This window comes from Tribolium castaneum, chromosome 9 (assembly GCF_031307605.1).
Source record: "Tribolium castaneum strain GA2 chromosome 9, icTriCast1.1, whole genome shotgun sequence".
In the NCBI taxonomy this organism is placed as follows: domain Eukaryota; kingdom Metazoa; phylum Arthropoda; class Insecta; order Coleoptera; family Tenebrionidae; genus Tribolium; species Tribolium castaneum.
In genome coordinates, this window is record NC_087402.1 from 4,726,635 (window position 1) to 4,749,865 (window position 23,231).

The following is a 23,231-nucleotide window of genomic DNA, read 5'->3' on the forward strand; positions in this document are numbered from 1 at the left end:
GCCCATATCAACACCTCGCATGTAAATGAAGATAAAAATGACCACACACGACCGTCCAGATTACAGATAAACAGTTTAAAACAAATTACCATCGAGGCGAGCTAGCAAAGAGAGCAGCTTTTTCGAGATTTAGATTTTCCGAGATAATATTTTCAGTTTGTGAAACTTTACTGTTCCATGAATATTGCATCACAATGCCTGGGGATATACGTAAATATAGATTTGGTTCAAACTATAAAATATCGTATCATAATATACAAACAGCCGTGAAATATCAAATATTCTTTCAGCCAATTTTTCAAATTTACATCATTTCGCTAATGTAGTATCGATCGGTGTGATTAGTATTTCACGATTGGGAGCACCTTTACGCTATGTTAATTTTATTGCGACAAACAAAACCGCCACTGAAACTAAAGCGAAACGGCGTGTTTCATGCTGTTGAGGTTTTGCAAACCCTTTTCAATCACTCTGAACAAACAACGATACAGGCACCGACTTCTTGTACCACACACAAGTCCCGACATTCCAGCTTTTTGCAGCTGTACTAACGCCCAATTTACATGTTTATTGTCGCGAAATTTTAATTCCTGGAACAGCAATCATTCCAGAAATCCAAGAAGTGTTTTGTGTGCAAATAGTGTGAGTAAATATTGGCCGACTTTTCGCCTCAAGAAAACAAACAGCGTGGGCAATAAAGGAACAATCTCAAAGCATCTGCCGGACTAGAAAAAAGCATAATTAAAGGCCGCCCCTTTTATCGATGCGAAATGACATAATTCCGGCATTCTGGCCCTCGGCCAGACTCATATCCGGGGTGTTTGACCCGATTACTTATCAAATTCGGGCCTTTTCGACGCGTTATCCTTGATTTTACTGCCGTAAAATGGTGGATGCGCCGGGCTAATGTCCCCTGATTTAAATACGAATATTATCAGCTTTATTACCGCAACAGCTTTATCCACACACAAAAAAGACTCAGGTAAATTATGACGGAATGAGCTACTCGAACATAAAATGACTTTTTCGTTTATGAATTGCAAATTGGTTTGGGGTATGAAAGCAAAAAGCGCAATATTTTAATGATATAACTTTTATGTTCGTTTTTTCAGCCCACGCAAATCATAATTGGAGCGTGAACCAAAATTGCGACGCTATGATTACGAAAAAATTAGAAACATTATTGGGGTGTTATTTTTTAACAGCTTGCGAATGACGGAGACAAATTGGACATAACTCAACCGGTTCCAGCTCTGTCCATTAATTTTATCGCCAAATGGGATAATTATAATTAATAATGCCCTAATCAGGGATTTATGTAATTGGGGTGATAGCCGGGTAGAGACATCTGAAATTTTCGGAAACACTGAGTGATTCCCCGGAACAGTTTTCCGCAAAGCGAAGCGTGCTTTAAGAAGGGTTGGAAAATAACTAGGGGTCCAGTCGTGAGATGGCGTCCGTAAAAAAATCAATAGTTTCAGGGCGACGCTGCATACAATCTGCAATCAGCGTTTTCACAGTCGAGTAAGCAAATTTTTACTTTAGAAATTTGAGATGCGGAAATATTTAAAAATTTTTCTTCACACTATTACGAAAACTAATCACCTAAATTGAGTTTGATATTGAAAACTGTGTAGATATGCCCCAACAATCAACTAGAACTGTAAAATGTTACAATTGAAATCAGTTGTTGAGGGAGCTGTTAGAGGTGTGAAAAATTAATTAAACTTTGAATTGCAAAGTTCGACGAATCCGGAAGTTAGTTGAGAACAATTCCTGTAGTTGCATTAAATTAAATTAAATGTATGTATCGTACAAGTCTAGTTTAATGAAAATTGTAGTTCCTTGCTGTCAGCAACACCCGAATTTAGTTTGTTTCCAATTAAATGTTTTGACAAAAAGCCTTGAAATGATTAATCCCCGCAATTAAAGCAATATGAGAACCAAATTGGCTTTTAACATTGTAATTTGTTTACCTGTTAGATTTATTTCGTGACCGCAACGTTGCTAACGACCCGAATTTCCATTAATTAAAGCATTAGGGGTTCTTAACTAGGAGATGAACATTTTAATTTTCTCCTGGCTTTTCCTCGAGTAGAAAAAATTTAATGAAATGTAAAAACATTCGCGAGAAATTTGCCGACTTGTGCTGAATTAATAAAGTTGCTAACTTTTTAATCGGTCGCTCCAAAGTTTTTCATTTAATAATAAACATAATTGTGTACTGTGAGAGATTTGTCGAAGCGTTAATATGCGATCAATGGAAGCAATTTGCAAATCAGTGAAAAAATAAATCACTTAATAAATCGCGTCCACGTAGCGGCTTTAATTGGAAGGGGGTGAATAAGGCACGGGCTTGCTTATACCACAACTGGTTTTATTAAAAAAGTGTATATTAGGGTAACAACTTTTAGAAAATTTCGAAAGAAAATACACGAAAACTTATCAGTCATAGGATAAATATACCTCTCACATTAGTTTTACACAATATAGACTTATGTTTATAATCTATGAACAGTTTGACAACATAGAAAAATATTTATTATACTATATTACAAAATCATTTGCCTTAATTAACGATTCCAAGGCACCTTTACAAAATACGAAATAAATTAAGATCCACGATAGCAAAAATAACAATTTTTTCACCCGAAAAAATAGACAAATGATTGAGAAGTGCTAAGGATTTCTACTGAATATTTGGCCACGTGGATGTCGTCTAAAACTAGCGGCTAACAAGCCTTACATCAATACATTTATTTTTATTGATTATATTAGTAGCAATATTTACTAATTTAACATATTACAGATATGCCACTTACCGACAAACAATCGACAGGAATCAAATAATCACATTAAGTAACATTTGATTTAAGCAAAACAAGCGACAAAACACCTCGATACATAAAGCTAATCACAAAATGAATCACAATGAAAAATCACAAAAAACAAGTGCGAAAATCTTGTATACATTAAGTCACATCTGCATAGGTCTTAGATCGAACAAAACCAGATCAAAAATAGATTCAAAAACGATTATTCTGAGTATCACAGAATGGACACTACATCTAATGGCTCGTATAAAAAAGTCCTTAGATAGAGTAAAACCCCTTACGGGGGCTCATTAAAATTACATTAATTTGATTCGAAAATACTCTTTTAATGCTAAGACATGCCTGAAGACGGGTCATCATTGTCAGTACCGACCTTACCATGCCTCCACTTATTACTAACATTTTGCTCCATCCCTTCCTCGAACTCCACCTCTCCCAAATCTTCATCAACATAGTCAATATTGTCAACATTTTTCACAAACATGGGTTCAGTGTTTACCACTCTACTGCTATACCTCTGCTCCTCGGAGTCTCCCGTGACCACGGGCCGCGTCTTCCGATCACTCTCGTCTATACTTTTATTTGAAACAACCTGACTCCGGCTTTTCTCCGTCTCGACTTCGTCTGGATTAAGTTTCATTTTCGCGATGCGATTCTTGACGATTTGGAGATGTTTCAAGACGTAATCCTCCCCAGGAGCCAGTTGGTGCGCCTTCTCCAGACACGCTTGCGCCTCTAGAAGCTTCCCTCGCTCCACGTGAACCACGCACAAGTTGTGCAAACCCTGGATGTTCTCCGGGTCGAGCTCGAGAATCCTGCGATAGCACTGTAAAAGAATTTTGAGAATTGGCAAACTTGAGCGCGGCAAAGTTACATTTTCGGCCGCGTCCAAGTCCTTGATGTTATTGATATAAATGTCCCCCAGGAGGATGAGTCCTTTCACGTGATCGGGATGATACTTGACGAGCTGGTTGAGGAACGGGGCGGCTTCCAGGGGCCGCTGATCGTCGGCCAGTAACAAAGCTAAATTGAAGAGCGAACTCCTGAAATCGGCTTTTAAATGGACAGCCCGCCGGAACCAATGTTCGGCTTCCTCGATATTTTTCTCGTCCATTGCGAGCATTCCGAGATTGAAATGGACCCGCTCGTTGTTGCTGTCTTTGTCTAGAAGTTTCAATAGACGTTCGCGGGCGATTTTACGCAATTCGGGCCGGTTGAATTCTTGAAGGAGGATCGCTGAATTCAAAAGAGCCTGCTCGTGCTCCGGATCGAATTCTAAAGCTTTGTCCAGGTAAGCGAGGGCTTGGGACGCCTTGCCCTGCTCCAGGAACACCACGCCGAGCTGCAAAGGATTAAACGACAAAAATGATTAAATTATCATAATTTATTTTTTAAATATCCTAAAAACACATCCAAGACTTGTTATGTTAAAGATTTGGGATTATTTTTCTTTAACTCTATTCGTAATTCAAAAAATAAAAGAGTAATTGTTTGTTCCAGTGAACTCTACAGCTCATTTTACGTAATATAAGGAATTTAATTTTTCTGATTTTGATCGATTTTCATTACCTCAAACAGTCATTGGGCAATAGCTCCGGGACTTTTATACACAACCTCACTAAGTTGGAAAGCTCTTCTTTTTATTATCTATCTTTTTCAAGAAAGATTATTGCCCTACAACTAATATCTTTTGAGAAAATTGCTCATATAATATGTTAAAATTATAAAAATAAAAAAATCATTACTTAAAAATGATTGGGAATTTGGCAAGTTTCTCGACGCCAATCGATTCCCCAGATCAATTTACGTAAGACAGAGTCAAAATAGTTCTACTTTTTTGAATAGTTTTGCCGTAATTGGGAAAATAAAAAAAATAAAAAATTTGTTAATACTTTCTCAAAAAAATTCAAAATTTTGGGAAAAAATTTCCTAAAACCCATTCTATTTCATAGATTTTGATCTGCTCTTTACGATGGAATAAACCGTTTTGCTCTAAGTCTTATAGTTTCGTCGTAATTATTCCATTTTTCGTCGAGATTTTTGTAGATTTTCGGTATCCGAAACATTTATCATGCAATAAGTCCGGAACTATTAGAGATAATTCCATGAAACTTATTATTTTTGAAAAGCTCTTTTAATTATCTATCTTTTTCAAAAGAAATCATCGTTCTCCGACTAATAGTTTTCTCGCAAATTGCTCATAAAAGCAAAAATAGCTGAAATTTAAAAAAATTCATAACTAAAAAACTATTAGGAATTTGGCAAATTTCTTGACGTCAGTCGATTTCCCGGATCATTTTACATAAGACAGAGTCAAAATAGTTCCACTTTTTGGAATAGTTTTGCCGTAATTGAGAAAATAAAAAAAATAAAAAAATTGTTAGTACTTTCACACCCAAAAATTGAAAATTTTGAGAAAAAAATTCCTAAAACCCATTCTATCATATAGATTTTGATCTGCTCTTTACGATAGAATAAACCGTTTTGCTCTAAGTCTTATAGTTTCGCCGTAATTGTTCCATTTTTCGTGGAGATTTTTGTGGACTTTCGGTACCCGAAACATTTATCATACAATAACTCCGGAACTATTAGAGATATTTCAATGAAGCATATTATTTTTTAAAGCTTTTTCGATTATCTATTTTTTTCAAAAAAATCATCGTTCTCCGACTAATAGTTTTCTCGCAAACTGCTCATAAAAACAAAAACAGGTGAAATTTAAAAAAATTCATAACTAAAAAACTGTTGGGAATTTGGCAATTTTCTCGACGTGAATCGATTCCCCGGATCATTTTACATAAGACAGGGTCAAAACAGTTCAATGTTTTCGAATAGTTTTGGCGTAATTAGAAAAATAAGAAAATAAAAAATTTGTTAATACTCCACTTTCTCCAAAAAAATAAAAATTTTGAGAAAAAAAAACCTAAAACCCAATCTGTTTTATAAATTTTGATCTGCTCTTTACGATGGAATAAACCGTTTTGCTCTAGGTCTTATAGTTTCGCCATAAATATTCAATTTTTCGTTGAAATTTTTGCGGATTTTCGGTACAAGGAACATTTATCATGCTGTTAGAGATAATTCTATGAAGCTTATTAGTTTTGAAAATCTCATTTAATTATCTATCTTTTACAAAAAAAAATCATTGTTCTTCAACTGATAGTTTTCTCGCAAATTGCTCATTAATGCAAAAATGGGTAAAATTAAAAAAAAATCATAACTAAAAAAACTATTGGGAATTTGGCAATTTTCTCGACACCAATAGCTTCCCCGGATCATTTTATATACGACAGAGTCCAAACAGTTCCGCTTTTTCGAATAGTTTTGCCGTAATTGGGAAAATAAAAAAAATAAAAAATTGCTAATACTTTCTTCAAAAAATTCATAACTAAAAAACTATTAGGAATTTGGCGATTTTCTTGACGCCAATTGATTCCCCGAGTCATTCTACATAAGATAAAATTAAAATAGTTCCACTTTTTCAACTTGCTTTACTTACCATAATTGAGAAAATAAAAGAAATGAAAAATTTGTCAACACATTAAATGGCCAATATAGTAAAAAAACAGCTAAAACCCATCTTATCTGATGGATTTTGATGTGCTCTATACGATGGAATAAAGCGTGTTGAAATTGTTAATAATCATTATCAGCCTGTGTATTAGGAAATTGATTGATAATGGCTTAAATCTAAACATTTCGGCTTTTCAAACGTACAGTAAAACGAAAGTATGTATGAAAGTATTTACTCTTTCTAGCCGGTTTTTCCGGAACGCATAACTTGTTTAATTTTTTTCTTAACTAACTGAAAAATGGACTCACGTTGTAGTAAATATCAGGGTTGTTGCTGTCGTAGAGCAGGGCCCTCTCGTAGACCTCTTGCGCCTCCTTCGTCCTGTTCAACTTGATAAGAATATCGCCTCGATTAATATAAGCTTGAGTGTAATCAGCCCTCATACTGATGGCCTGCCGGTAGAGCATATCGGCCTCTTCCAGTCTCGTCGAATTCTTCGAAATTAAATTCGCCAGGTTGAGGAAAACGTTGAGATGATTAGGCGCAATCCTCGCCTGGTAACTCTCTCCAGGCTTGGCTTTGGGCAAGAGCGACTTGGCCCGCAGGTAGGCCTCTTCAGCCTCTTTGAACATCTTGAGATGATTGTAAGTCCTCCCGACGTTAATATGCGCTCCGACGTCGTCCTCCTGGACACTCACCGCCGTTTTGAAGAACTTTAACGCCTCCTCGTACTTGCCTTGGCTCTCGAGGGCGTGCCCCACGTTATTAAAAAGCTTGGCGTTTTTCTGATTGACTCGCAACCCCGACATGAAAATGGAGTACTCGTCCTCCCAGTCCCAGTTCCGGAGGTACGTTTTTGTACCGTGGGTCACAACCAGGATGCTTAGGAGAAAAAAGGCGAGCTTTTTGCCCTTTTTCTCGGCGAGGACGGTCCATCCGTAGGCCACCAGCATGCAGAACCCCATCGAAGGCATGTATAACACTCGTTCGGCGATTACAAAGCCGACGGGGAAAAAGAGGTTGGATGCAGGCATGAAGGGGAGGGCCATTAAAGCCAAGCTCTGGAAACAACAGATACATTTCGATAATTATAAAAGTTTGATGGGAGGAGAAAATGTCAACGGTTTGCGTTAAATGTCAACAAGGAAAGACGGGGTTTAATTTATTGACCGGTCGGAGATGTTCTTTGATATGGTTTAGGCCGGCATGAACTTCGCGGATAATTGGATTTGAAACAATTAAAGCGAATTCTTTGGAATAATGGCGCATTTGAAACTTCTATTTCCGAGGAATTGGGTCAAGAAGTGAAGTCGTTAACATTAAATTTAAAGACGCGCTTCAAATGATACTCTTTTTTCTTATTGCCGCAAAAATGTTTCAACCAACGAACCCACTTCCTTTGACGCAAACCTCTTTGTAGATTCGGTATTGCCGGAACCACACGCATTAATTATTATTAAAAGGGATTTTTTCAAAAACATGTAATGAAACTTTCTCACTACGTGTCATTCACTACTAACTAGGATCTTTAAAAAGTACATTGTTTCTCAATGTTTGAGCAGTTATGTTAAAATAAGCTTCAAAATTTCTTGAATGTAAAGTATTATGTACCAAAAATATTCTAGAGACGTAATTAAATTTCTATCATGGTAAAGTTTTAAACAATCTCCTGCGCTTATTTTTCGTGACCGTGTGATTAAAAATCCTGTCTTGGGTCTATTAACTGAGATCAATTAAGCCGAATTCTTTGGAATAATGGCGCATTTGTAACTCTGTCCCCGGAATTGGGTCAAGAAGTAAAATCGTTAACATTAAATTTAAAGACGCTCTTGCAACACCCAATTCCCATTTTTTCCTTATTTCCTCAAAAATATTTCAAACAGCGCGACCCTAATTCCATTAAAAAAGCATCCACTGCGGCACTAAATTTCAATTTAAAACTTCTCATTCTTTTATTTATTTAAAATAAGTAACTCCAGTCATACGAAGCGGAATTTTATCGATTTTGCTAGAGCAGCCGATGTAAAATTGCAAATTTCCCATATCTCGGCGAGGAGTGGAACGGAATTTCGACGGTTTTTACACTTAGACCAAGTCATTTTTCGACTTCCTGCCAAGTTGGATATTTTTAGTCGGACGGAAGCCGAGTTAAGAGCTCAGATACGTATATGTCAGATTAGTAATTTCATGTTTGTAATGGATATATGGGTCAGGTGAGGTCAAATAAGGTCAAGAAAGTCCGTTTTGGGGTTGTTTCGCTTTGAAGAGGGTTAGATAAACTCGTGCTTTCAAACGTTTTGTTTATGTTAAAGGGTCGGGCACTATTCTCGCATTATTGACTTATTACTGTTATAAATGGGGTTGTTGAAACGAAAAAATACAAAATATATTACAACTCGGTGCCTCTCACTCTTCCGAAACTTTCAGTCGGTTCTTACCATCCAAATAACCCAATTTCGGTGTTTTCGCTCGTAGCTGCGAGACAATACAAATTTAAATTTTCACATTTTCGGAGTTTTCAACTGAATTTTAAATGCAAAGGGATTGAACGTATCGGAATGGCATATTTTCGTGTCAATTGTGAAAATTACGGGTATTCGAGCCGTGCTTCTCTCATAAAAAATCGAACCGGTCGTGGACTTTCATTTTCGTTCCTTTTGATTAATAGATAATCCTTACATTTCCGTTTCATTTGTGTATAAATAAGTCCGAGTTACTTATTCAAAGCGTATTCGGTCTCCTGACTATCATCAGCTAAATTAGCATGACTGTGCCTCATTTAGAGCCGTCATTGATTTACCTCATAATTTGCATAGAGGACACCCCTATTTGTAACACAGCCCATCAAGCGTCCAATAATTCACTCAACAAAAGCCTCAAATTATTCACGTTTTTACCGAACCGCCAGCTTTCAATAGACTTACCGCGAATCTATTTTCTTTTTCTACACACACATAGGGGGCTCGAGCGGTTCGCAACAGAAACATTTTTACTGTACTCATTTGAAAAATAACTAAAAACAATTTCTTTTTAACTGGCTTTGTTATCCGTTTAATATTTTGCGAGGGCTCCAGTGATCCGAACGAACTGAAATCTTGCACACATACGTAACTTCGTAACAAACGTAACAAACAATTAACATTTTTTTTCCAAAATATTCGGTTAAAAGTATTTTTTTAAGTTATTATTCAAACTCACCATAAGTATGACGGTGCGCTGTTGGCGGTTTTCCGTCGTGTAGGCGGTCACCAGCAGCGCCGTGAAGAAGGTGTAGGCGGCAATAGTGGCCAGATTCCGTCCATCTGCGAAGGTTTCGACCAAGGGGATGGTGCCCATGGTCCAGTCGCAGCACAGATTGCAGGGGAACAGAAGCAGCCAAAGATTGACACTTATCAGGTAGTGGTAGGTGAGTTGTCTGGCCGGCGTTGGTGCCACCGAGGCCGGGTTATCAAACCTGGTGAAGACCGGCAGCTGGGAGCCCATGATCTGGAGCCTGGCCAGCAAAAGACACATAGTGGTCGCCGAAAGCACCAGGAGCCTCTTGGTGGCCTCGCTCGACCAAGGCAGGTGGTAGGAGGACTTGGCCGTGATGGCCGCCTTTACGACGTGTTTTATCTCTGGAAGACGCACCTGAAACGCTCGTAAACAATGCCGTTCGGAAGCGCTAATGTTTTATTTACCTTCTGGGTCACGAATATTTCATAAGCGGCACATACGCCAGCGACTGTGATTCCCTGCTCTTTGCACAGCATCGCCGTTGCGATCGACAGCATGGAAAATGATAGGTATTTCCAGCCTGGATACGAGCTAATTAGTGATATGCATGTGGAAGGATTCTTTTTATCCGTAATTATGTTATAGACAATTGTTTGTAATTAAGTGGAAACGTGGGGTTTGCGAAAATTAGACTCGCATTCGAAAATATGCGAGCGGATCAAATTAAAGCCAATAGAACAGAATGCGTCACTAAGCAGAGCTAAATCAGACTTTAAAGTGCTAATATTTTATTCAGATTATAAGTTTAAAAAGTCATGAATAATTTATGCTGGAGACTATTATGTCAAAAAAGTTAAAAAACAGCTCTTTACGTTCATAGAAAATTTAATTTGGGAGATTTATGTAACGCTGGTCAATATTTGTGAAAAATTACCCCAATTTCGACATTAGGTGTGTAAAACTTCACCGGTATTTCATGTCACTTAGGCCGCAAGGCTGGACTTTTACACAAATTTTTCTTTTTAATAGTTTTTGTATTTTGTTTGAAAAACTTCTATGGAATATCAAAATTTTGATTTGATAATTGGAAAACACCAATTAAGATTCTGCGGCACTTCGGAGTACAGTCAGCACCTCGAATTCTTCATTTGATTCATTTTCGTTTCGGTAGTTGCAATAAAAGTATAATTCCGCTTTATTCCTTGAAAATATAAAGTACTTTAAATCAGGCAATTTGAACGTTAAAGTGGAGACGCTTGAACTAAATTAGTGTTTAAAACTGATCATTTCGAAGTCTAAACGACCACCTTACATTTTACTACGACTAATTAGACAAGTTAAAGAGAGAATTAAAAGCGTCATTTCGATCATGTGGACTTAAACTTTGAGGAGTTGATAGCGTGATTGTGATTTTTTAAATGAGTGAAGCGGTGATTAATAGTAATAATGAACGTAATTTTAATTAATATTGTAATAACTAAACAGTTTTAATTCTGAAATGTTTAATAAACATATTAAAATAAAATTCAGTGAATATGGAAATGTTCGCGTTCGATTGCATCTCGCATTTCAGTTTTTCTCGTTTTTTGTGATTGTTAATTAACATTTCCAATACAATTATTGCCAGGAATTGATTCTACAAGTTCATAATGAAATGTTGAAGCATTAATTAAAGTTCGTTTGTGTAAATTCAATTTAAAAAAAGTACTTTTCTGCTGTTTCTTTTGAAGTAGTTTATAATTAGGCGGGGACAAAAGGATTCGGACATATTGCAGCAGATGCGTATTTCGCGAACAAATAACATTCCCGTATAATATAAAAGTTATATCCAGGATCCATCAGGACAAAGCTTTATAGGTAATGTTAAACAAAACCTTCTCCAGTATCCTTTATGTTCTTTATGAACGATTTCGAGTGTAAAACTGGACGGCAAGATAAAAATTACCTGTGGATTTTTTGCTTTTGGACGCTTTGGCATAGAGCATAAAAGCGGCCAGAAAGAAGACCGACGAGAGCGTCTCGGCCCTTCCGACGACACCCGTCACCTGGAAATTCACCAAAAATGAGCTCAAGTCTTGGGTGTTGATGGCGGAAATGCTAGCCGGGCCAACCGGTGTAATTTGTTTAAGACGAATTCCGTATTAATTTCATAGTCGGCCCCCGGCAGGTGAAACCTGAGTGATTTTAATTTAAAACCGTCCTTACCGCCTCCGTGTGGATGGGATGAACGGCGAACAACATGGCCGCGACGAAACTTGACAGCTCCGGTAGAAACATGGAGCACATCCTGGAATTTTCACAAATTAACTTCCAGTGCAACAATAGCCCCGCTTGGCAACTTTATTATAAAGCCATTGATAACGTGAGAAAATAACGAGCGCGCTTGTAATGGACGAGATCTCTTTTACCATATCGTTCACTTATCAGACGTCGTTACCTGGAGTCACGTGTATATAAAGAGTGAATTTTTCACGAGATCGATATAAACGAGAATCGTTCACTTATCAACTATAAGGATTGTTAATTCATGGCGGAGTGAGAGAATTTATTTGGGCGTTTACAACACGGGGAAAAAAGAATCGAGCCAAAAATCGAGTCGTGGCCGCGAATTGCTCCCAGACTGCCATCAATATACGGGAAAGCGATGCCTGGACTTGATACCGCAGGATTTAGGGCCCGTTTTCGGGAAATTAAAAATAAATGCGACTCGGGCTCTAGTCTGAAATACTCGCCGTTGGAGAGTTTTTCCATAAATTGAAATCGCGACTACAGCAATTCGAAATTTTAGTTTCATTTCTAGAAAATCGTGAAAAAGCAAAAAAGATTTTCGAACTGTTTCACAGGACTCACACATGTCGCCATTGGTAATCGTAAATTCTCTTCGCACGTTTGTCTCTGTGTTGGGAATCTCAATCAGTATAAATGATTCCGTGCTCTAATGTCTCGACGCTGCTGAAAAGTTAAATTGTGCATTTCCACCAGCAAGAACAATTAAGTCCAAACAACGAAGAAAAATTCTAATGTGTTTAGACAAATCAATGGTTTAGACTTAATCCTCAGATTAATTACATTGTACCGCTCGTTGCTATTTGTTCCCTCACTATGTATTATTCAAATAAAGGGTATCAGGAGTCGAAGTTCCTAAATATTTTGTTTCCTAATAGATATAACTACTAAAGGACCACCCAAAATATCCAGGGTCCATCTGTCTCTCAAACTTCACCGGTATATTCATAGCAATAAAGACAGTAAAAGGTTTAAATTATTATAACGGGTTCTATAGATAAAATTTTAGAAAAACTGTTAAGACAAAGTTGGCAGTATTCTGAGCAGTGCAATTGTGGATTATTGCTTATTATTTTTATATCAACAATTGTAGGTATCGATTTTTAATCAAAATAAAAATAAGCGAACTTTTCAACCTACTCTCTTAAAAAATTTTCGTCTTTTAGAAAACACATTTTATCATTTCCACTCGCAGGGTACTTATAAAATTAATTAAATAACTAGGTATATTTATCTTTGTTCCATAAAACTAAATCAGAACACAAAGGATTTATTTCATTAAAACAAGGGAAAACAAGGGAAAAAGCTATTTACATCCCAATTTAACACTATAAAGTGATGGTATTTCGTTATAAGTTATAGCACAGGTGTATAAATTAAACAACCAAAAAGAAGATTTACGCTTTTTCATAAAGTAAATGTTCCTTAATAAACTGAAAAAAGCTCATAACTCGGATATACATATTATTCATATCTACTTAGGGAACTCATACAGCTAAACTTAAGATCAGATTTGTTTCATTTTATTTGCACAGTTGAAAAAATTGTAGCAAATTTTCTGGTACAAAGACATAGTAATATTTAACACTACACCATGTCAAAAATCCGGAATATAAATCGTTCCCAAGTCGTGGGAGGACTTTTTGCTTCAGTGAAATCGTAAAACTAGTTTAAATAAAATCAAGGGTTGTTGCTTGTCGCTGATGGGCAGCTTACGAGAAAAAAATAAAGTGGGTCAATGTATGAGATACGTCGATAATCATAAATATTTACACGTAAATAATTGAGTTAAAAATATTTTGTTGATGTAAAAATCACAAACTAAATGGCACAAATCACGAAAAAGTAGTTCATTGTGAATTTTACTTTCTGTGAAACAGTTAGGCCACGAGCGTTGAATTTCGTTTGTATGCCGAACGATTTTAATTGTTCGTAGGCGATCAAAGCTTATTTCGTTCATTTGTCTGTGAAAAATCTGCTGATTGGGCAATCGAAAAATGGCGAAAGTTGCAATCGTGGAAATATTGCTAACGCGGTGTGGCCAAGCGGAAGCGAATTTATATAATGAAGAGAACTCGTCGATTAATTGTTTGTAAAAGGCCCAGAGACAATAAAGAGATGAAATGTTGTGTAAATTTGGTTTTGGGCGTCGATACCGTTCCGAGTGCGGTCCGAACGGCACGTTAAAGTTATTTTAACCGCGCTATCGCATGCTAAAAGAAGATTAGTCGACGTTCTCGACGTTGATAATTCGATATTATGTACCTGAAGTACATGAGGCAAACGACGGAATGGAGGAGCATATTCACGAGATGATACCCCATGGGCTCCAGCTGCCAAAGCAAATAGTTCCATCGGAAAGTCAAAACACACAAGGGCCTGTACGACTTATGGCTCTGCTCCTGAAACAACAGAAAAGTGCATTTAGGTAAAATGTGAGACGTGTCGCACGTAAATCGCTGAAAATTCACCGTTCGTTCATATTTAATGGGGCAAAAGTGCGACGTAAAACGCTAACGGTGGAAAAATGTTGATTCTTAGTTGTGTTTTACGCTGTCGTTCGCGTTATAGAAGATCCATTAGTTATTTGACGAAAGTCAAGGTATGAATTACTTAAAAGCTCCACTTTCAACCCTCGCCGAGAGAAAATTAATCTTTTTCTGTTTCGACAAATGCACATAGTCCTACCAAATTCTCGCTTTAAATGCATGTCCGATTTCACTTTGATGTGCACCGAGAAAGAAAGCTAAAAATAAACCACCGACATCAAAGTAATTTGGACTGAAAGAAAACGATGTCCTTTTACTTTATGTCGCACAAATAAAAACGAATTTCGACAAGAAAAGAAAAATTTTGCTCGGTTGCAACTGCGACAAAGACACTAATTCAACCCAGCACCTAGTCAAGCTGATTTTAATGTTCTCGTCTCTTGAAAAAATCAAACAATTCGGTCGTTCGCTGACGGAAAAAATGATGTGTGCACTATTTTTGTCAAACATTAAACACATCCGAATCGATACTCGTGACCTAAGGCTTAATAATCAATTAAATCCCCCCGAAAAATCCCAGAACCGGTGGCTCGATTAATTCAATTAAACGAACAAATAATAATTATCAACACTTGACTCCCCCATATTTCACCTGATTTTTGCCCCCAAATGTCAATAAAATTAATTCACAGTCGGTTTGTTTGTTGTAAATTAACACAACGGCCAGTGAGGCGGAATAATTTTTTTGTAGGAAAATAAACAACCAATCAACAGGTTCGTGATCAAGAAAATTCAAAATTGTCATGTGGAGGAAATTGGAATTTTTCGTTCTGTTTAATGATAAATCGATAAAAGGACGATCAATTTTACATTAAAGCAGGCACACAATGCACCAGTGTTGTTTCAGCTCTAAAATAATAAACTCTAGTTGGTGGTCGGCAAACAGATTATCGTCAATTATTAAAAGTCCAAATGACAATAATTAAAGCGATATTGTATTCACACGTAACGTAGATAGTGGTGTATAATTTACTTGGAGTCGAACACGAAAGAACTAAGTAATTGTATGTCCAGGTTTATTGAATGAACTCCCTTGTAATCACCCCGCAAGTACAAAATCCAATTATGTATTTTGAATGGGAAAATGAAAATCGCCCCGAGTGAATTTCGACTTTTGCAAAAGTTTGAATTGTTCTGTTGGAAATCTTGCCGGGTTTCCTTTACAATTAATTTGATTATGCGAGTGAGGAGCCATCGTCACTTCACCGGTGAATTAAATTAGAGCGCGATCTATTGTATCGTCTAGATTTCAATTAGGTCGTTTGTGTCGGAGCTGAACTCAAGAACGACATGTCGGCTTCTTTAAATTTCCAATTTAAAACTTGTTTATGTTGCTGTCTTATCCCGAAGCTCGACGTACCATTTTGCCAGAGATAAATCCCTTAATTATCCGAGGGATTTTTGATTCGTGATGGACTAGTTTAAACTGTGGCCCAGTGGGATTTAAACCCTTGTCATTATTCAAAGGGTAAACACGAATCTGCCTTGTTTACGTCAAACTCCACCTTGACAAACTTTTTAAGAATAAATAAAATTACTTCCGCACGTGTACGAAACAAAGAGCCGAACTTTATCAAAGACTTAATTACAAGTTATAGCTGACTAATCATCGCGACTTTTAATATGCACGAGATGCTGGTTGGAGGTACCGTCAAAGACAATGCGTCCACATAGATGAGGATTAAAAATGTGTTTCATAAATTCAAATTTTTGTTTTTATTATCTCCCAGTCTGAAAAGTTTTAACTGACAACTTTTGCCAAGTTTGCAAGTTTTGTATAAATGAAACAACTAACCGGAACATTTTAGGAAGCTGTATTCAAATTAAAAAACGAGGAAGTGTTTTTACCGCAACTGTACTGCGATCGGGTAACTCTCGAATAAGGATCTATAAAAAAGACATAAAGTGGACAAGATAAGTTTCTCATTTTGTTTTGATCAAACTTTCCGGATTTTGGACTTATTGCTCATAGGTCTATTGCTGCTTTTAATTGCGTCCAACAGTCACCCAATTTTGCGCAAATCGTTAAGCAGAGACTTATAAATTAAGCGAATATCAACATCAACAAGTTCCGAGCTTTTTACGGCTTTTGCAGACTTCTACAAAAAATATGCCGATAATTTAAACTGGCATTTTGACCCGATTTTTGTAATTCGGTCCTTTAGATTTATGAAGAATTTTCAACTTCTCATATTCGTATCTGTAACACTTTTTGGAAGCTGATTCGGAAGTTTCGGAATCGCACTTAGCGTATTTTGGGTCAAAACTTGATGAAAAATTATTGGAAATTTACTATTTTCAAGCCTAGAGAGAAGCTTTGAAACGGTCGAAAAAGTTTGGAAACGATGGAAATTGTTATTTGTTATGTTTTTGGGTTTGGTTTCATGAATTTGAAAAATTGTAATTAAATAACAATCAATTTTTTGTGCTTCGGGAAAGCTAGGATTGTTTGGCATAATAAAAACCTTTAGTTTTTTTGGCTTTTGTACATATTTTTGCATATTGTTTGGTGGTTTTTTGGGGTGAAGCGTGCGGAGAGAGAGCTGAAACAAGTCTCAATTCTTGTCACGAAAGTTGTGAAAAATAATTTGCTGGAATTTACAGTCTGATAAATATAATTCGAGTTGCTTATTAATGACTATTGATAAACCGGCGAGCTTTCTGGAATAATATCGCCGCAGCAGCAAAGTTTTAATTGGATGCTGCATTATCCTTCCTAACTCCAGGCGTACACAATAGTGAAACATTTTTGAACACGTATCTAAATGTTTCGGCGAAAAGTTTAGCCAAACAAGAAATAGGAACAAGTGTATGGAAAAGCCATTCCCTGTTAGACCTCAATTTATTTTTTGAACACCTCTCAACTGTATGGACTTTACTGCTTATTTATTCAGGGGAAGTTTTCATTTGCAATTTCCATGCAAATGGTCTAATTGCAAATGCAAACGTTTTAATTGTCGACACACGTTCTTGACTACATTGTGCTCCTCGCAACGTTATGAACTAATTTTTGATTCACTTTAAGTGCTGCGAGACACGGATTTGGTGTCACTGGTGCCGGAAAGAGGGAATTTTGATTAATTTAATTTTTAATAGTGTCATTAACAGTGTCAACAAATGGCCGCCTATTATGCGTCTTAATTGCCCCAACAATTTGTTAAATTACACCATTCCGTAATTCTGGCAACTAGCGCTTAATGCTTTCGGGACGTTTTCTTTTTGTTAATTTTCAACAATTTTCGTCCAATGGAAGGTAATATATCGCACATTTCTTTCGACGCTCCATTACCCTCGTTTGGAGATGAGACTAAATTTAATTGCGAGTAATTTGTACAAGTGAAACTCTTTCAACCCCACATCCACAAAGCCCGAATTTTTGAGCCAAATCCATATCCCGACTCCATAAACCTCCTGAATACTTAATAAACGAATAATCCGAGTCGTAAAAGGGTCAAAGGTGAACACTCCCCGCAAGACGATACGAAGATACAAGCTAATAAAGTCGGCGAATTTTATCGGGGGTGTACATTTGTATGCGCCCTTCCCTAATGAATATATTTAGGGCTCCGACAACGCCACAACGTTGTGTTGTGGCAGCGCCCCTACGCAGATTATTGCTCCAACCGCACCATGCATACAAACAATCAAATTGCAAAGTTCTCGCAGAAAAAAACCAAGTTTGAATTAAGCGCGGAATGACCCAGTTTGCAACGAGCTAAACAAAGAGAGGCTTTGTGCGTGTCTAAGGCTCTTGTAAATGGAAATTCCAGTTTTCAAACGCTACCTGATAAGTGGATAAACTGATATGGAGGAGGTTCGAAGATTTATGGACGCGTGAAGAGATAATACGACTTATGGGTGCCTAAGAGGTCAATTTTGAGCGGCGCAACGCAGAAACAAACAATTTGACTTCACGATGCTGTTTTAAAAAATTTGAATAGCGAGCGAATTAACCTTGACCATCCAACGCAATTTATCACAAATTTTACGACCCAATTGAGATGCAAAATTGTTAATTTAAATTTAGATTTTTTGAAGTTTTGGCGAATTCAGAGCTACTAACTAGTTACGTAAATAGTGCCTTTGATGTGTAGAGACCCAATTGGTGTCTTAAATTAATACACATTTCATCGAGGGTCTAAATTAGGAGCGGAATGCCCCAGTTTTGGTGGAAGATCAGTCAAGCCCAACAAAGAGAAAGCATTGGACTTGTGCGTGTTTAAGGCACTTTTAAACGGAATTCAGTTTGGGCCCCAGCTAACAGATATGAAGAAGTTTGAAGATTTATAGACGCGCCCTCGAGTTATAGGGTTTCGGGGCAATTGTCTTGCAGAGGCCGGAGAGAAACGGGGTTCGGCGTTCACCTTGTGCATGGGGGTGCCCCAGAAGTCGTTGAAAAAAATGTTAAGCAGCGGCGAATGCGGCCTCAGATCTCTGTTGTCTTTGATGGCACTGATGTCGTCGAAGACGAACCCGCAGTAGCAGCTGTTGTAGTAGCAGAGGACGCAGGTGAGGGCCACGATGGCCCCCATCGCCTTGTGCCCCATGTCTTTCGCACTCTGGGGGCTAGTGGAGCATCACTCCGGGTCACTGCACCTCGCACCACTTGCACGTAACAGTTGTGTGAGCATTGCAGACGCACGAGGGGACGTCCACACCCAGCCAACAGTTCGAAAGCACTAAGTCGCAAGAACCCAACTGGTGTGATGGCTGCCATACTGCGTCGAAGCCTCACGTGACCCTCTGGAATATGCGCACCGGATTCCTCCGGAGTCGGAAATAGACGAGGATAAACATTTTATATTACGCAGCAAAGCAATTGACGGGAATTTTTAGCCCCCGAGATAGAATTTCGCGTCTTTTTTAAGTTGGGGGCGAAGGTGGAGGCGCGACGGCTCTTCATTATTATTTCTCGCGAGGAGCTTTCGCCCGTATTGATTCGGGCGATATGTAGGCAACACACCTCTCAGCGGAAAAAAGCTCAATCAATCAATTATTCAATCGGATGAAAGTAAAAGCTCATTCTAATTAATGTGGCGGCTTTTTAATAATGCATGTTTACAGATGAAGCGGTTCACAGGCTGATTGAAATGTATTTTTACAAAGATTGGAGAATCCAAATAAAGCTCCCCGAACTCTTTAATCAAAGCGACAATCTCTTTTATTCGACGAAAGCTCTATGGAGTTATCGCAAAATTGATAATCTTGGATACGTATAGCTTGAATTAAAAATTAAACAGACAAAACACTTTTCAATTGACGTATCCGGTCGGCACGGAAGTGGAGCTAAAAATATTTCGCGCATCTATCTAAAGCTCGCTTTTGAATAAATAAGCCCTGGTTTATTTTTAGACTTGGGCGGAATCGGGATTAGGAAAAATTGCAAAACAGGATCAATCGATTCGATCACTTATTAATCTTAACTTAATTATAAGGTTGCTTTGTGAATAATTAACGGAAATTTTGAAGGTTGGTAGAAAAACCGTTCGGGAATTACTAATCAAATATTTTGATTCAACCGGTAACGAAATTGTAGATTATTTAAAAGCATTATTTAGTAACTAGAAACCCATTAGTGTAATGTTTAATTAAATGATATTGTAGTTAATGTTCTTTGATTAAAATTTGATAGAGAATCTATAAAAATAGACCGAGAGTTGGCTTTCCAGTTGCTTGTAATTTAATATTTCAAATGGAATCGAGAGCTCGCTTTGTGCTAAACAACTTAACGTTGATGTATTCTCTCACATGGCAGTCTCAATTATTCCTCTGACAGAGTAATAGACCAAAAAGGGCAAAATGGTGTTTTATAGATAGAAATTCTGAAATTTTTCGCTTCGTAACGACATCACGGTTCTGTTCATTTTTAACCTTTTTTTGTGTATAGACATTGCGGTTTTTGAGCTGTCGGAAGTTTAATTCTTTAGGGAAAATTCCGGGTAGGTTATCGACGTTTATCATAATTTCTTTTTAGTACTTAACGTTTCGCTGGTGAAAATTTCCATGATAGTAATTTTTAATTATAGGAAGTAATGTGTTGTTAGAATTTCCATTAAAGTTGGTGAGTATAGCAATTTTTAAGGAGCGCAGCGCGCGGTAAGGGATGATGAATGTGTATTGGTTAGTGGCTCGTGTGATAGGTCAATATATTTGTTGTATAAGAAGTTAGCTAGATAGAAAATCCTATTTGGTGTTGGCTATAAAAATTGCGAAGAAATTGAGTAAATAAAAGCTAAAAGCATGTCGACTTTTCTTGGAGTAGCCGCATTTGAAGGCGCACAAATTTTTAAGACGGTTATAAAAAGTAGCATGTGCTTTATTCTCATGTAGGAATGGCTCGTAAAGCCTCGCGACGTTCGGTTCGGTGTTCTCCGGACAAAAGTGCGGTTTATAATGTATTTTCAGGGTAAAATACGAAATATGAGATTAAATTTCGTAGGTAACAAGTCGAGCATGACAGACAGAAGGGAAGAAACGTTGACGGGTCTTTTCCCACCGTTCTCCACTCTGCATAATATGACGGATTATGAGCACATTTCGAAAAATCCCGACCTAAGCGATTCTTGCAGAATCCATTTTACATAAGTACACATAACACCGACCACTTCTTGCCTCTTGAGATCCCGAGTAATGCTGAAATAAAACTCCTTCCGCATCTTCGCTCTTAACGACCTGAATTCGAGAGATATATATTCAATAAAGTCCCCCAATTTTTCCGCGCGAAATTATTCCTAATCTCCGAATCTCATCAGAAAGGGGAAGTTAGTGAAACACACAAGCGGCCGACGCCGAATTATTAACCCTAAATATTTAAGGAGTGAGCTTTTTAACGGCCGATTCAGCCAGTTCTATGCAAAAGAATCCACTTTCGAGAAAGAATTTTTCGCATCAATCTCTCGCGACCCTTCTGGCTTTTAAGTGTCCCGAGGCGAGAGACGAGACTACCTGAGCGGCAAGCCCACCGTGGACCATCACAATTTACGCACACAAATTGGGAAATAGCTCACGTCGGAGTTCATCATCCAGAACCAAGACATGCATTTTTTTCTTTTTAATCAGAATTTTATTTATTATTTAGGAGCTTTACAGAACAATCAGTTTTTTCACTCAAATAAACTCGATTTGAGGAAAGCACTCAGATTTTTCCATCATTTAGCAATGTCAGGTGAGGAACAGTGACGGATTAGGGACTTTCAGGAGGCTCTAAATCGCAGACAAACTCTTCAAACCCTTTCGTTAACTGCTATAAACTCTTAAACTAACTAATCGAAAAGTGGTTTCTTTTAAATCAATTGATTTGTAGATTCCTGCGATCTCTCCCTGACACAAATCCATTTTAATCCAAAAATATTCTTCTTAAAAGTTTTCATTCATATTCAGCGACCTAGTATTTAAAATCAAATCAAAATTCTTGTGCTGACTCGTGTTTTGTATTTTTTACGTTCATTTTCCCTCATAAATAAAGAAATCATGGACGTGCCTACGCCTTTATCCAGTCTATTGATTCCCTAAGCATCGTATCATAAACCGCGAATTAGTCGTGTTTACTTTCACCCCATAAACTCGATTTTGCCATTTCCATCGCTTATCTTAGGCGTTTTGTTCTTTCTCCGTGGGCCAAAAACGGGCGCTCGATTGGGAGCCACAAGCAAGTCTTAATTGAGGTCGAAATTAATCGCGTCTATACAACGTGATAAACAGGGTGTTTCCTTATCAATAAACCGAAAAGACGATAAGGCAACCGCTGGTAACGTGTCTGTCGATACCCATTGTATCCGAGTTGAGTAAGTTGGTAACTTGTTTGGGATAAATAGGGGTGCAATTAAAGGAGGTAACACTTGTGCTTCTTGTTGCCTCCAACTATAACAACCCTCATTATTTATGGCCACGATATAATTACCAACTTTAATTTATATCTCGATCATGCATGAAACTTGGAGTCTTGGACGAGGGAAAAAACGAGGGGCTATAAAGCGATGCTTGTAATACAATTGTATCAAGTTTGATACGAGCATGGGCCTGCAGTTGAAGGCATGGATATAAATGAGCACTCCTGCTCGACGACCCTCTGTACAAGATATAAGCGATCTACCCTTGGTTGTCGCTGTAGATTATATTCGCTTCCGAAGCCCCATAACCGCATGTAACAGCCAATATTTATGCGAATTTTGCCAGATACGCATTCACTACACTTCTAATGTGATTTACGCTGCGAAATTTCGACTAATGTGCTTCACTTTATTAAGTTTGTGTTATAAATGCGTTTGCTATGACAAAGATACGTTCTAATGCAACGCATAATAAATAGGCTCGAAACCACTATTATTTATTACCTTTGTTATACATGACAGAGCTATTTCGTGATATTTCCACGTGAAATATCATCAAACATCACTCCTTACATAATTACGTCATTACTCATAACTAGATCACACTACAACTACGTAATACAAATAATACAAAAACAGCAATTAAATTATTAGAAAATTAACGAAAAAGTAAACGCAAGGAAAAATGCGGATGAATTTATTTCGTGTCATGAAAATATTTACTTCGGGAAAATGAAAAATCTTTCAAGGGACATTTATCTTGTTTCTTGCGTTTACCACAAATTAATTACTATTTTCTGTAGGTTTGGGATTGCTCCTCTTCTTTCTCCAGAGCCGCCCTCAGAATCGTAGCCAGGACAATGTTTATGACCTGAAACGAAAAAACCAAATAAAATTTGTGCGGGAAGACGAGTGCAAATATTGTTAGAAAGTTGTTGAAGAGTTTATAGTAGTTGCCGGTGTTTAAGAGTTGGATTTATGACGAGGGTTTCTACTTATTTTA

General features: G+C 37.4%; 2 protein-coding genes across 2 annotated transcripts in view; both read right to left on the bottom strand.

Annotated features, from left to right (window-relative positions):
* Positions 1-2,356: 2,356 nt before the first annotated feature.
* On the bottom strand, positions 2,357-19,106 carry LOC663014 (protein O-mannosyl-transferase Tmtc3). Its single transcript, XM_008193889.3, has 9 exons — positions 18,764-19,106; positions 14,116-14,252; positions 11,770-11,851; positions 11,510-11,609; positions 10,029-10,144; positions 9,547-9,978; positions 6,657-7,409; positions 3,709-4,176; positions 2,357-3,660 (listed from the first exon to the last, which is right to left on the bottom strand). The coding sequence occupies exons 1-9, from the start codon at positions 18,944-18,946 to the stop codon at positions 3,166-3,168; spliced, it is 2,766 nt and encodes a 921-aa protein (XP_008192111.1). The 5' UTR covers positions 18,947-19,106; the 3' UTR covers positions 2,357-3,165.
* Positions 19,107-22,704: 3,598 nt separating this feature from the next.
* Positions 22,705-23,231, bottom strand: part of Tsp2A (Tetraspanin 2A) — a 40,388-nt gene continuing 39,861 nt past the window's right edge. The window contains exon 5 of the mRNA XM_969101.4: positions 22,705-23,099. Within this exon, the coding sequence (XP_974194.1) occupies positions 23,019-23,099 (81 nt within the window). The 3' untranslated portion in view covers positions 22,705-23,018. The remainder of the gene's footprint in view (positions 23,100-23,231) is intronic.

Coding starts and splice junctions, on each gene's coding strand:
- LOC663014 (XM_008193889.3), bottom strand. CDS start 18,946: ATGGGGCACAAGGCGATGGGGGCCATCGTGGCCCTCACCTGCGTCCTC. Junction 11,852..14,115: donor GTTTGCCTCATGTACTTCAG/GTACATAATATC, acceptor TGAAAATTCCAG/GATGTGCTCCATGTTTCTAC. Junction 7,410..9,546: donor AGCGCACCGTCATACTTATG/GTGAGTTTGAAT, acceptor TGTTGTTTCCAG/AGCTTGGCTTTAATGGCCCT.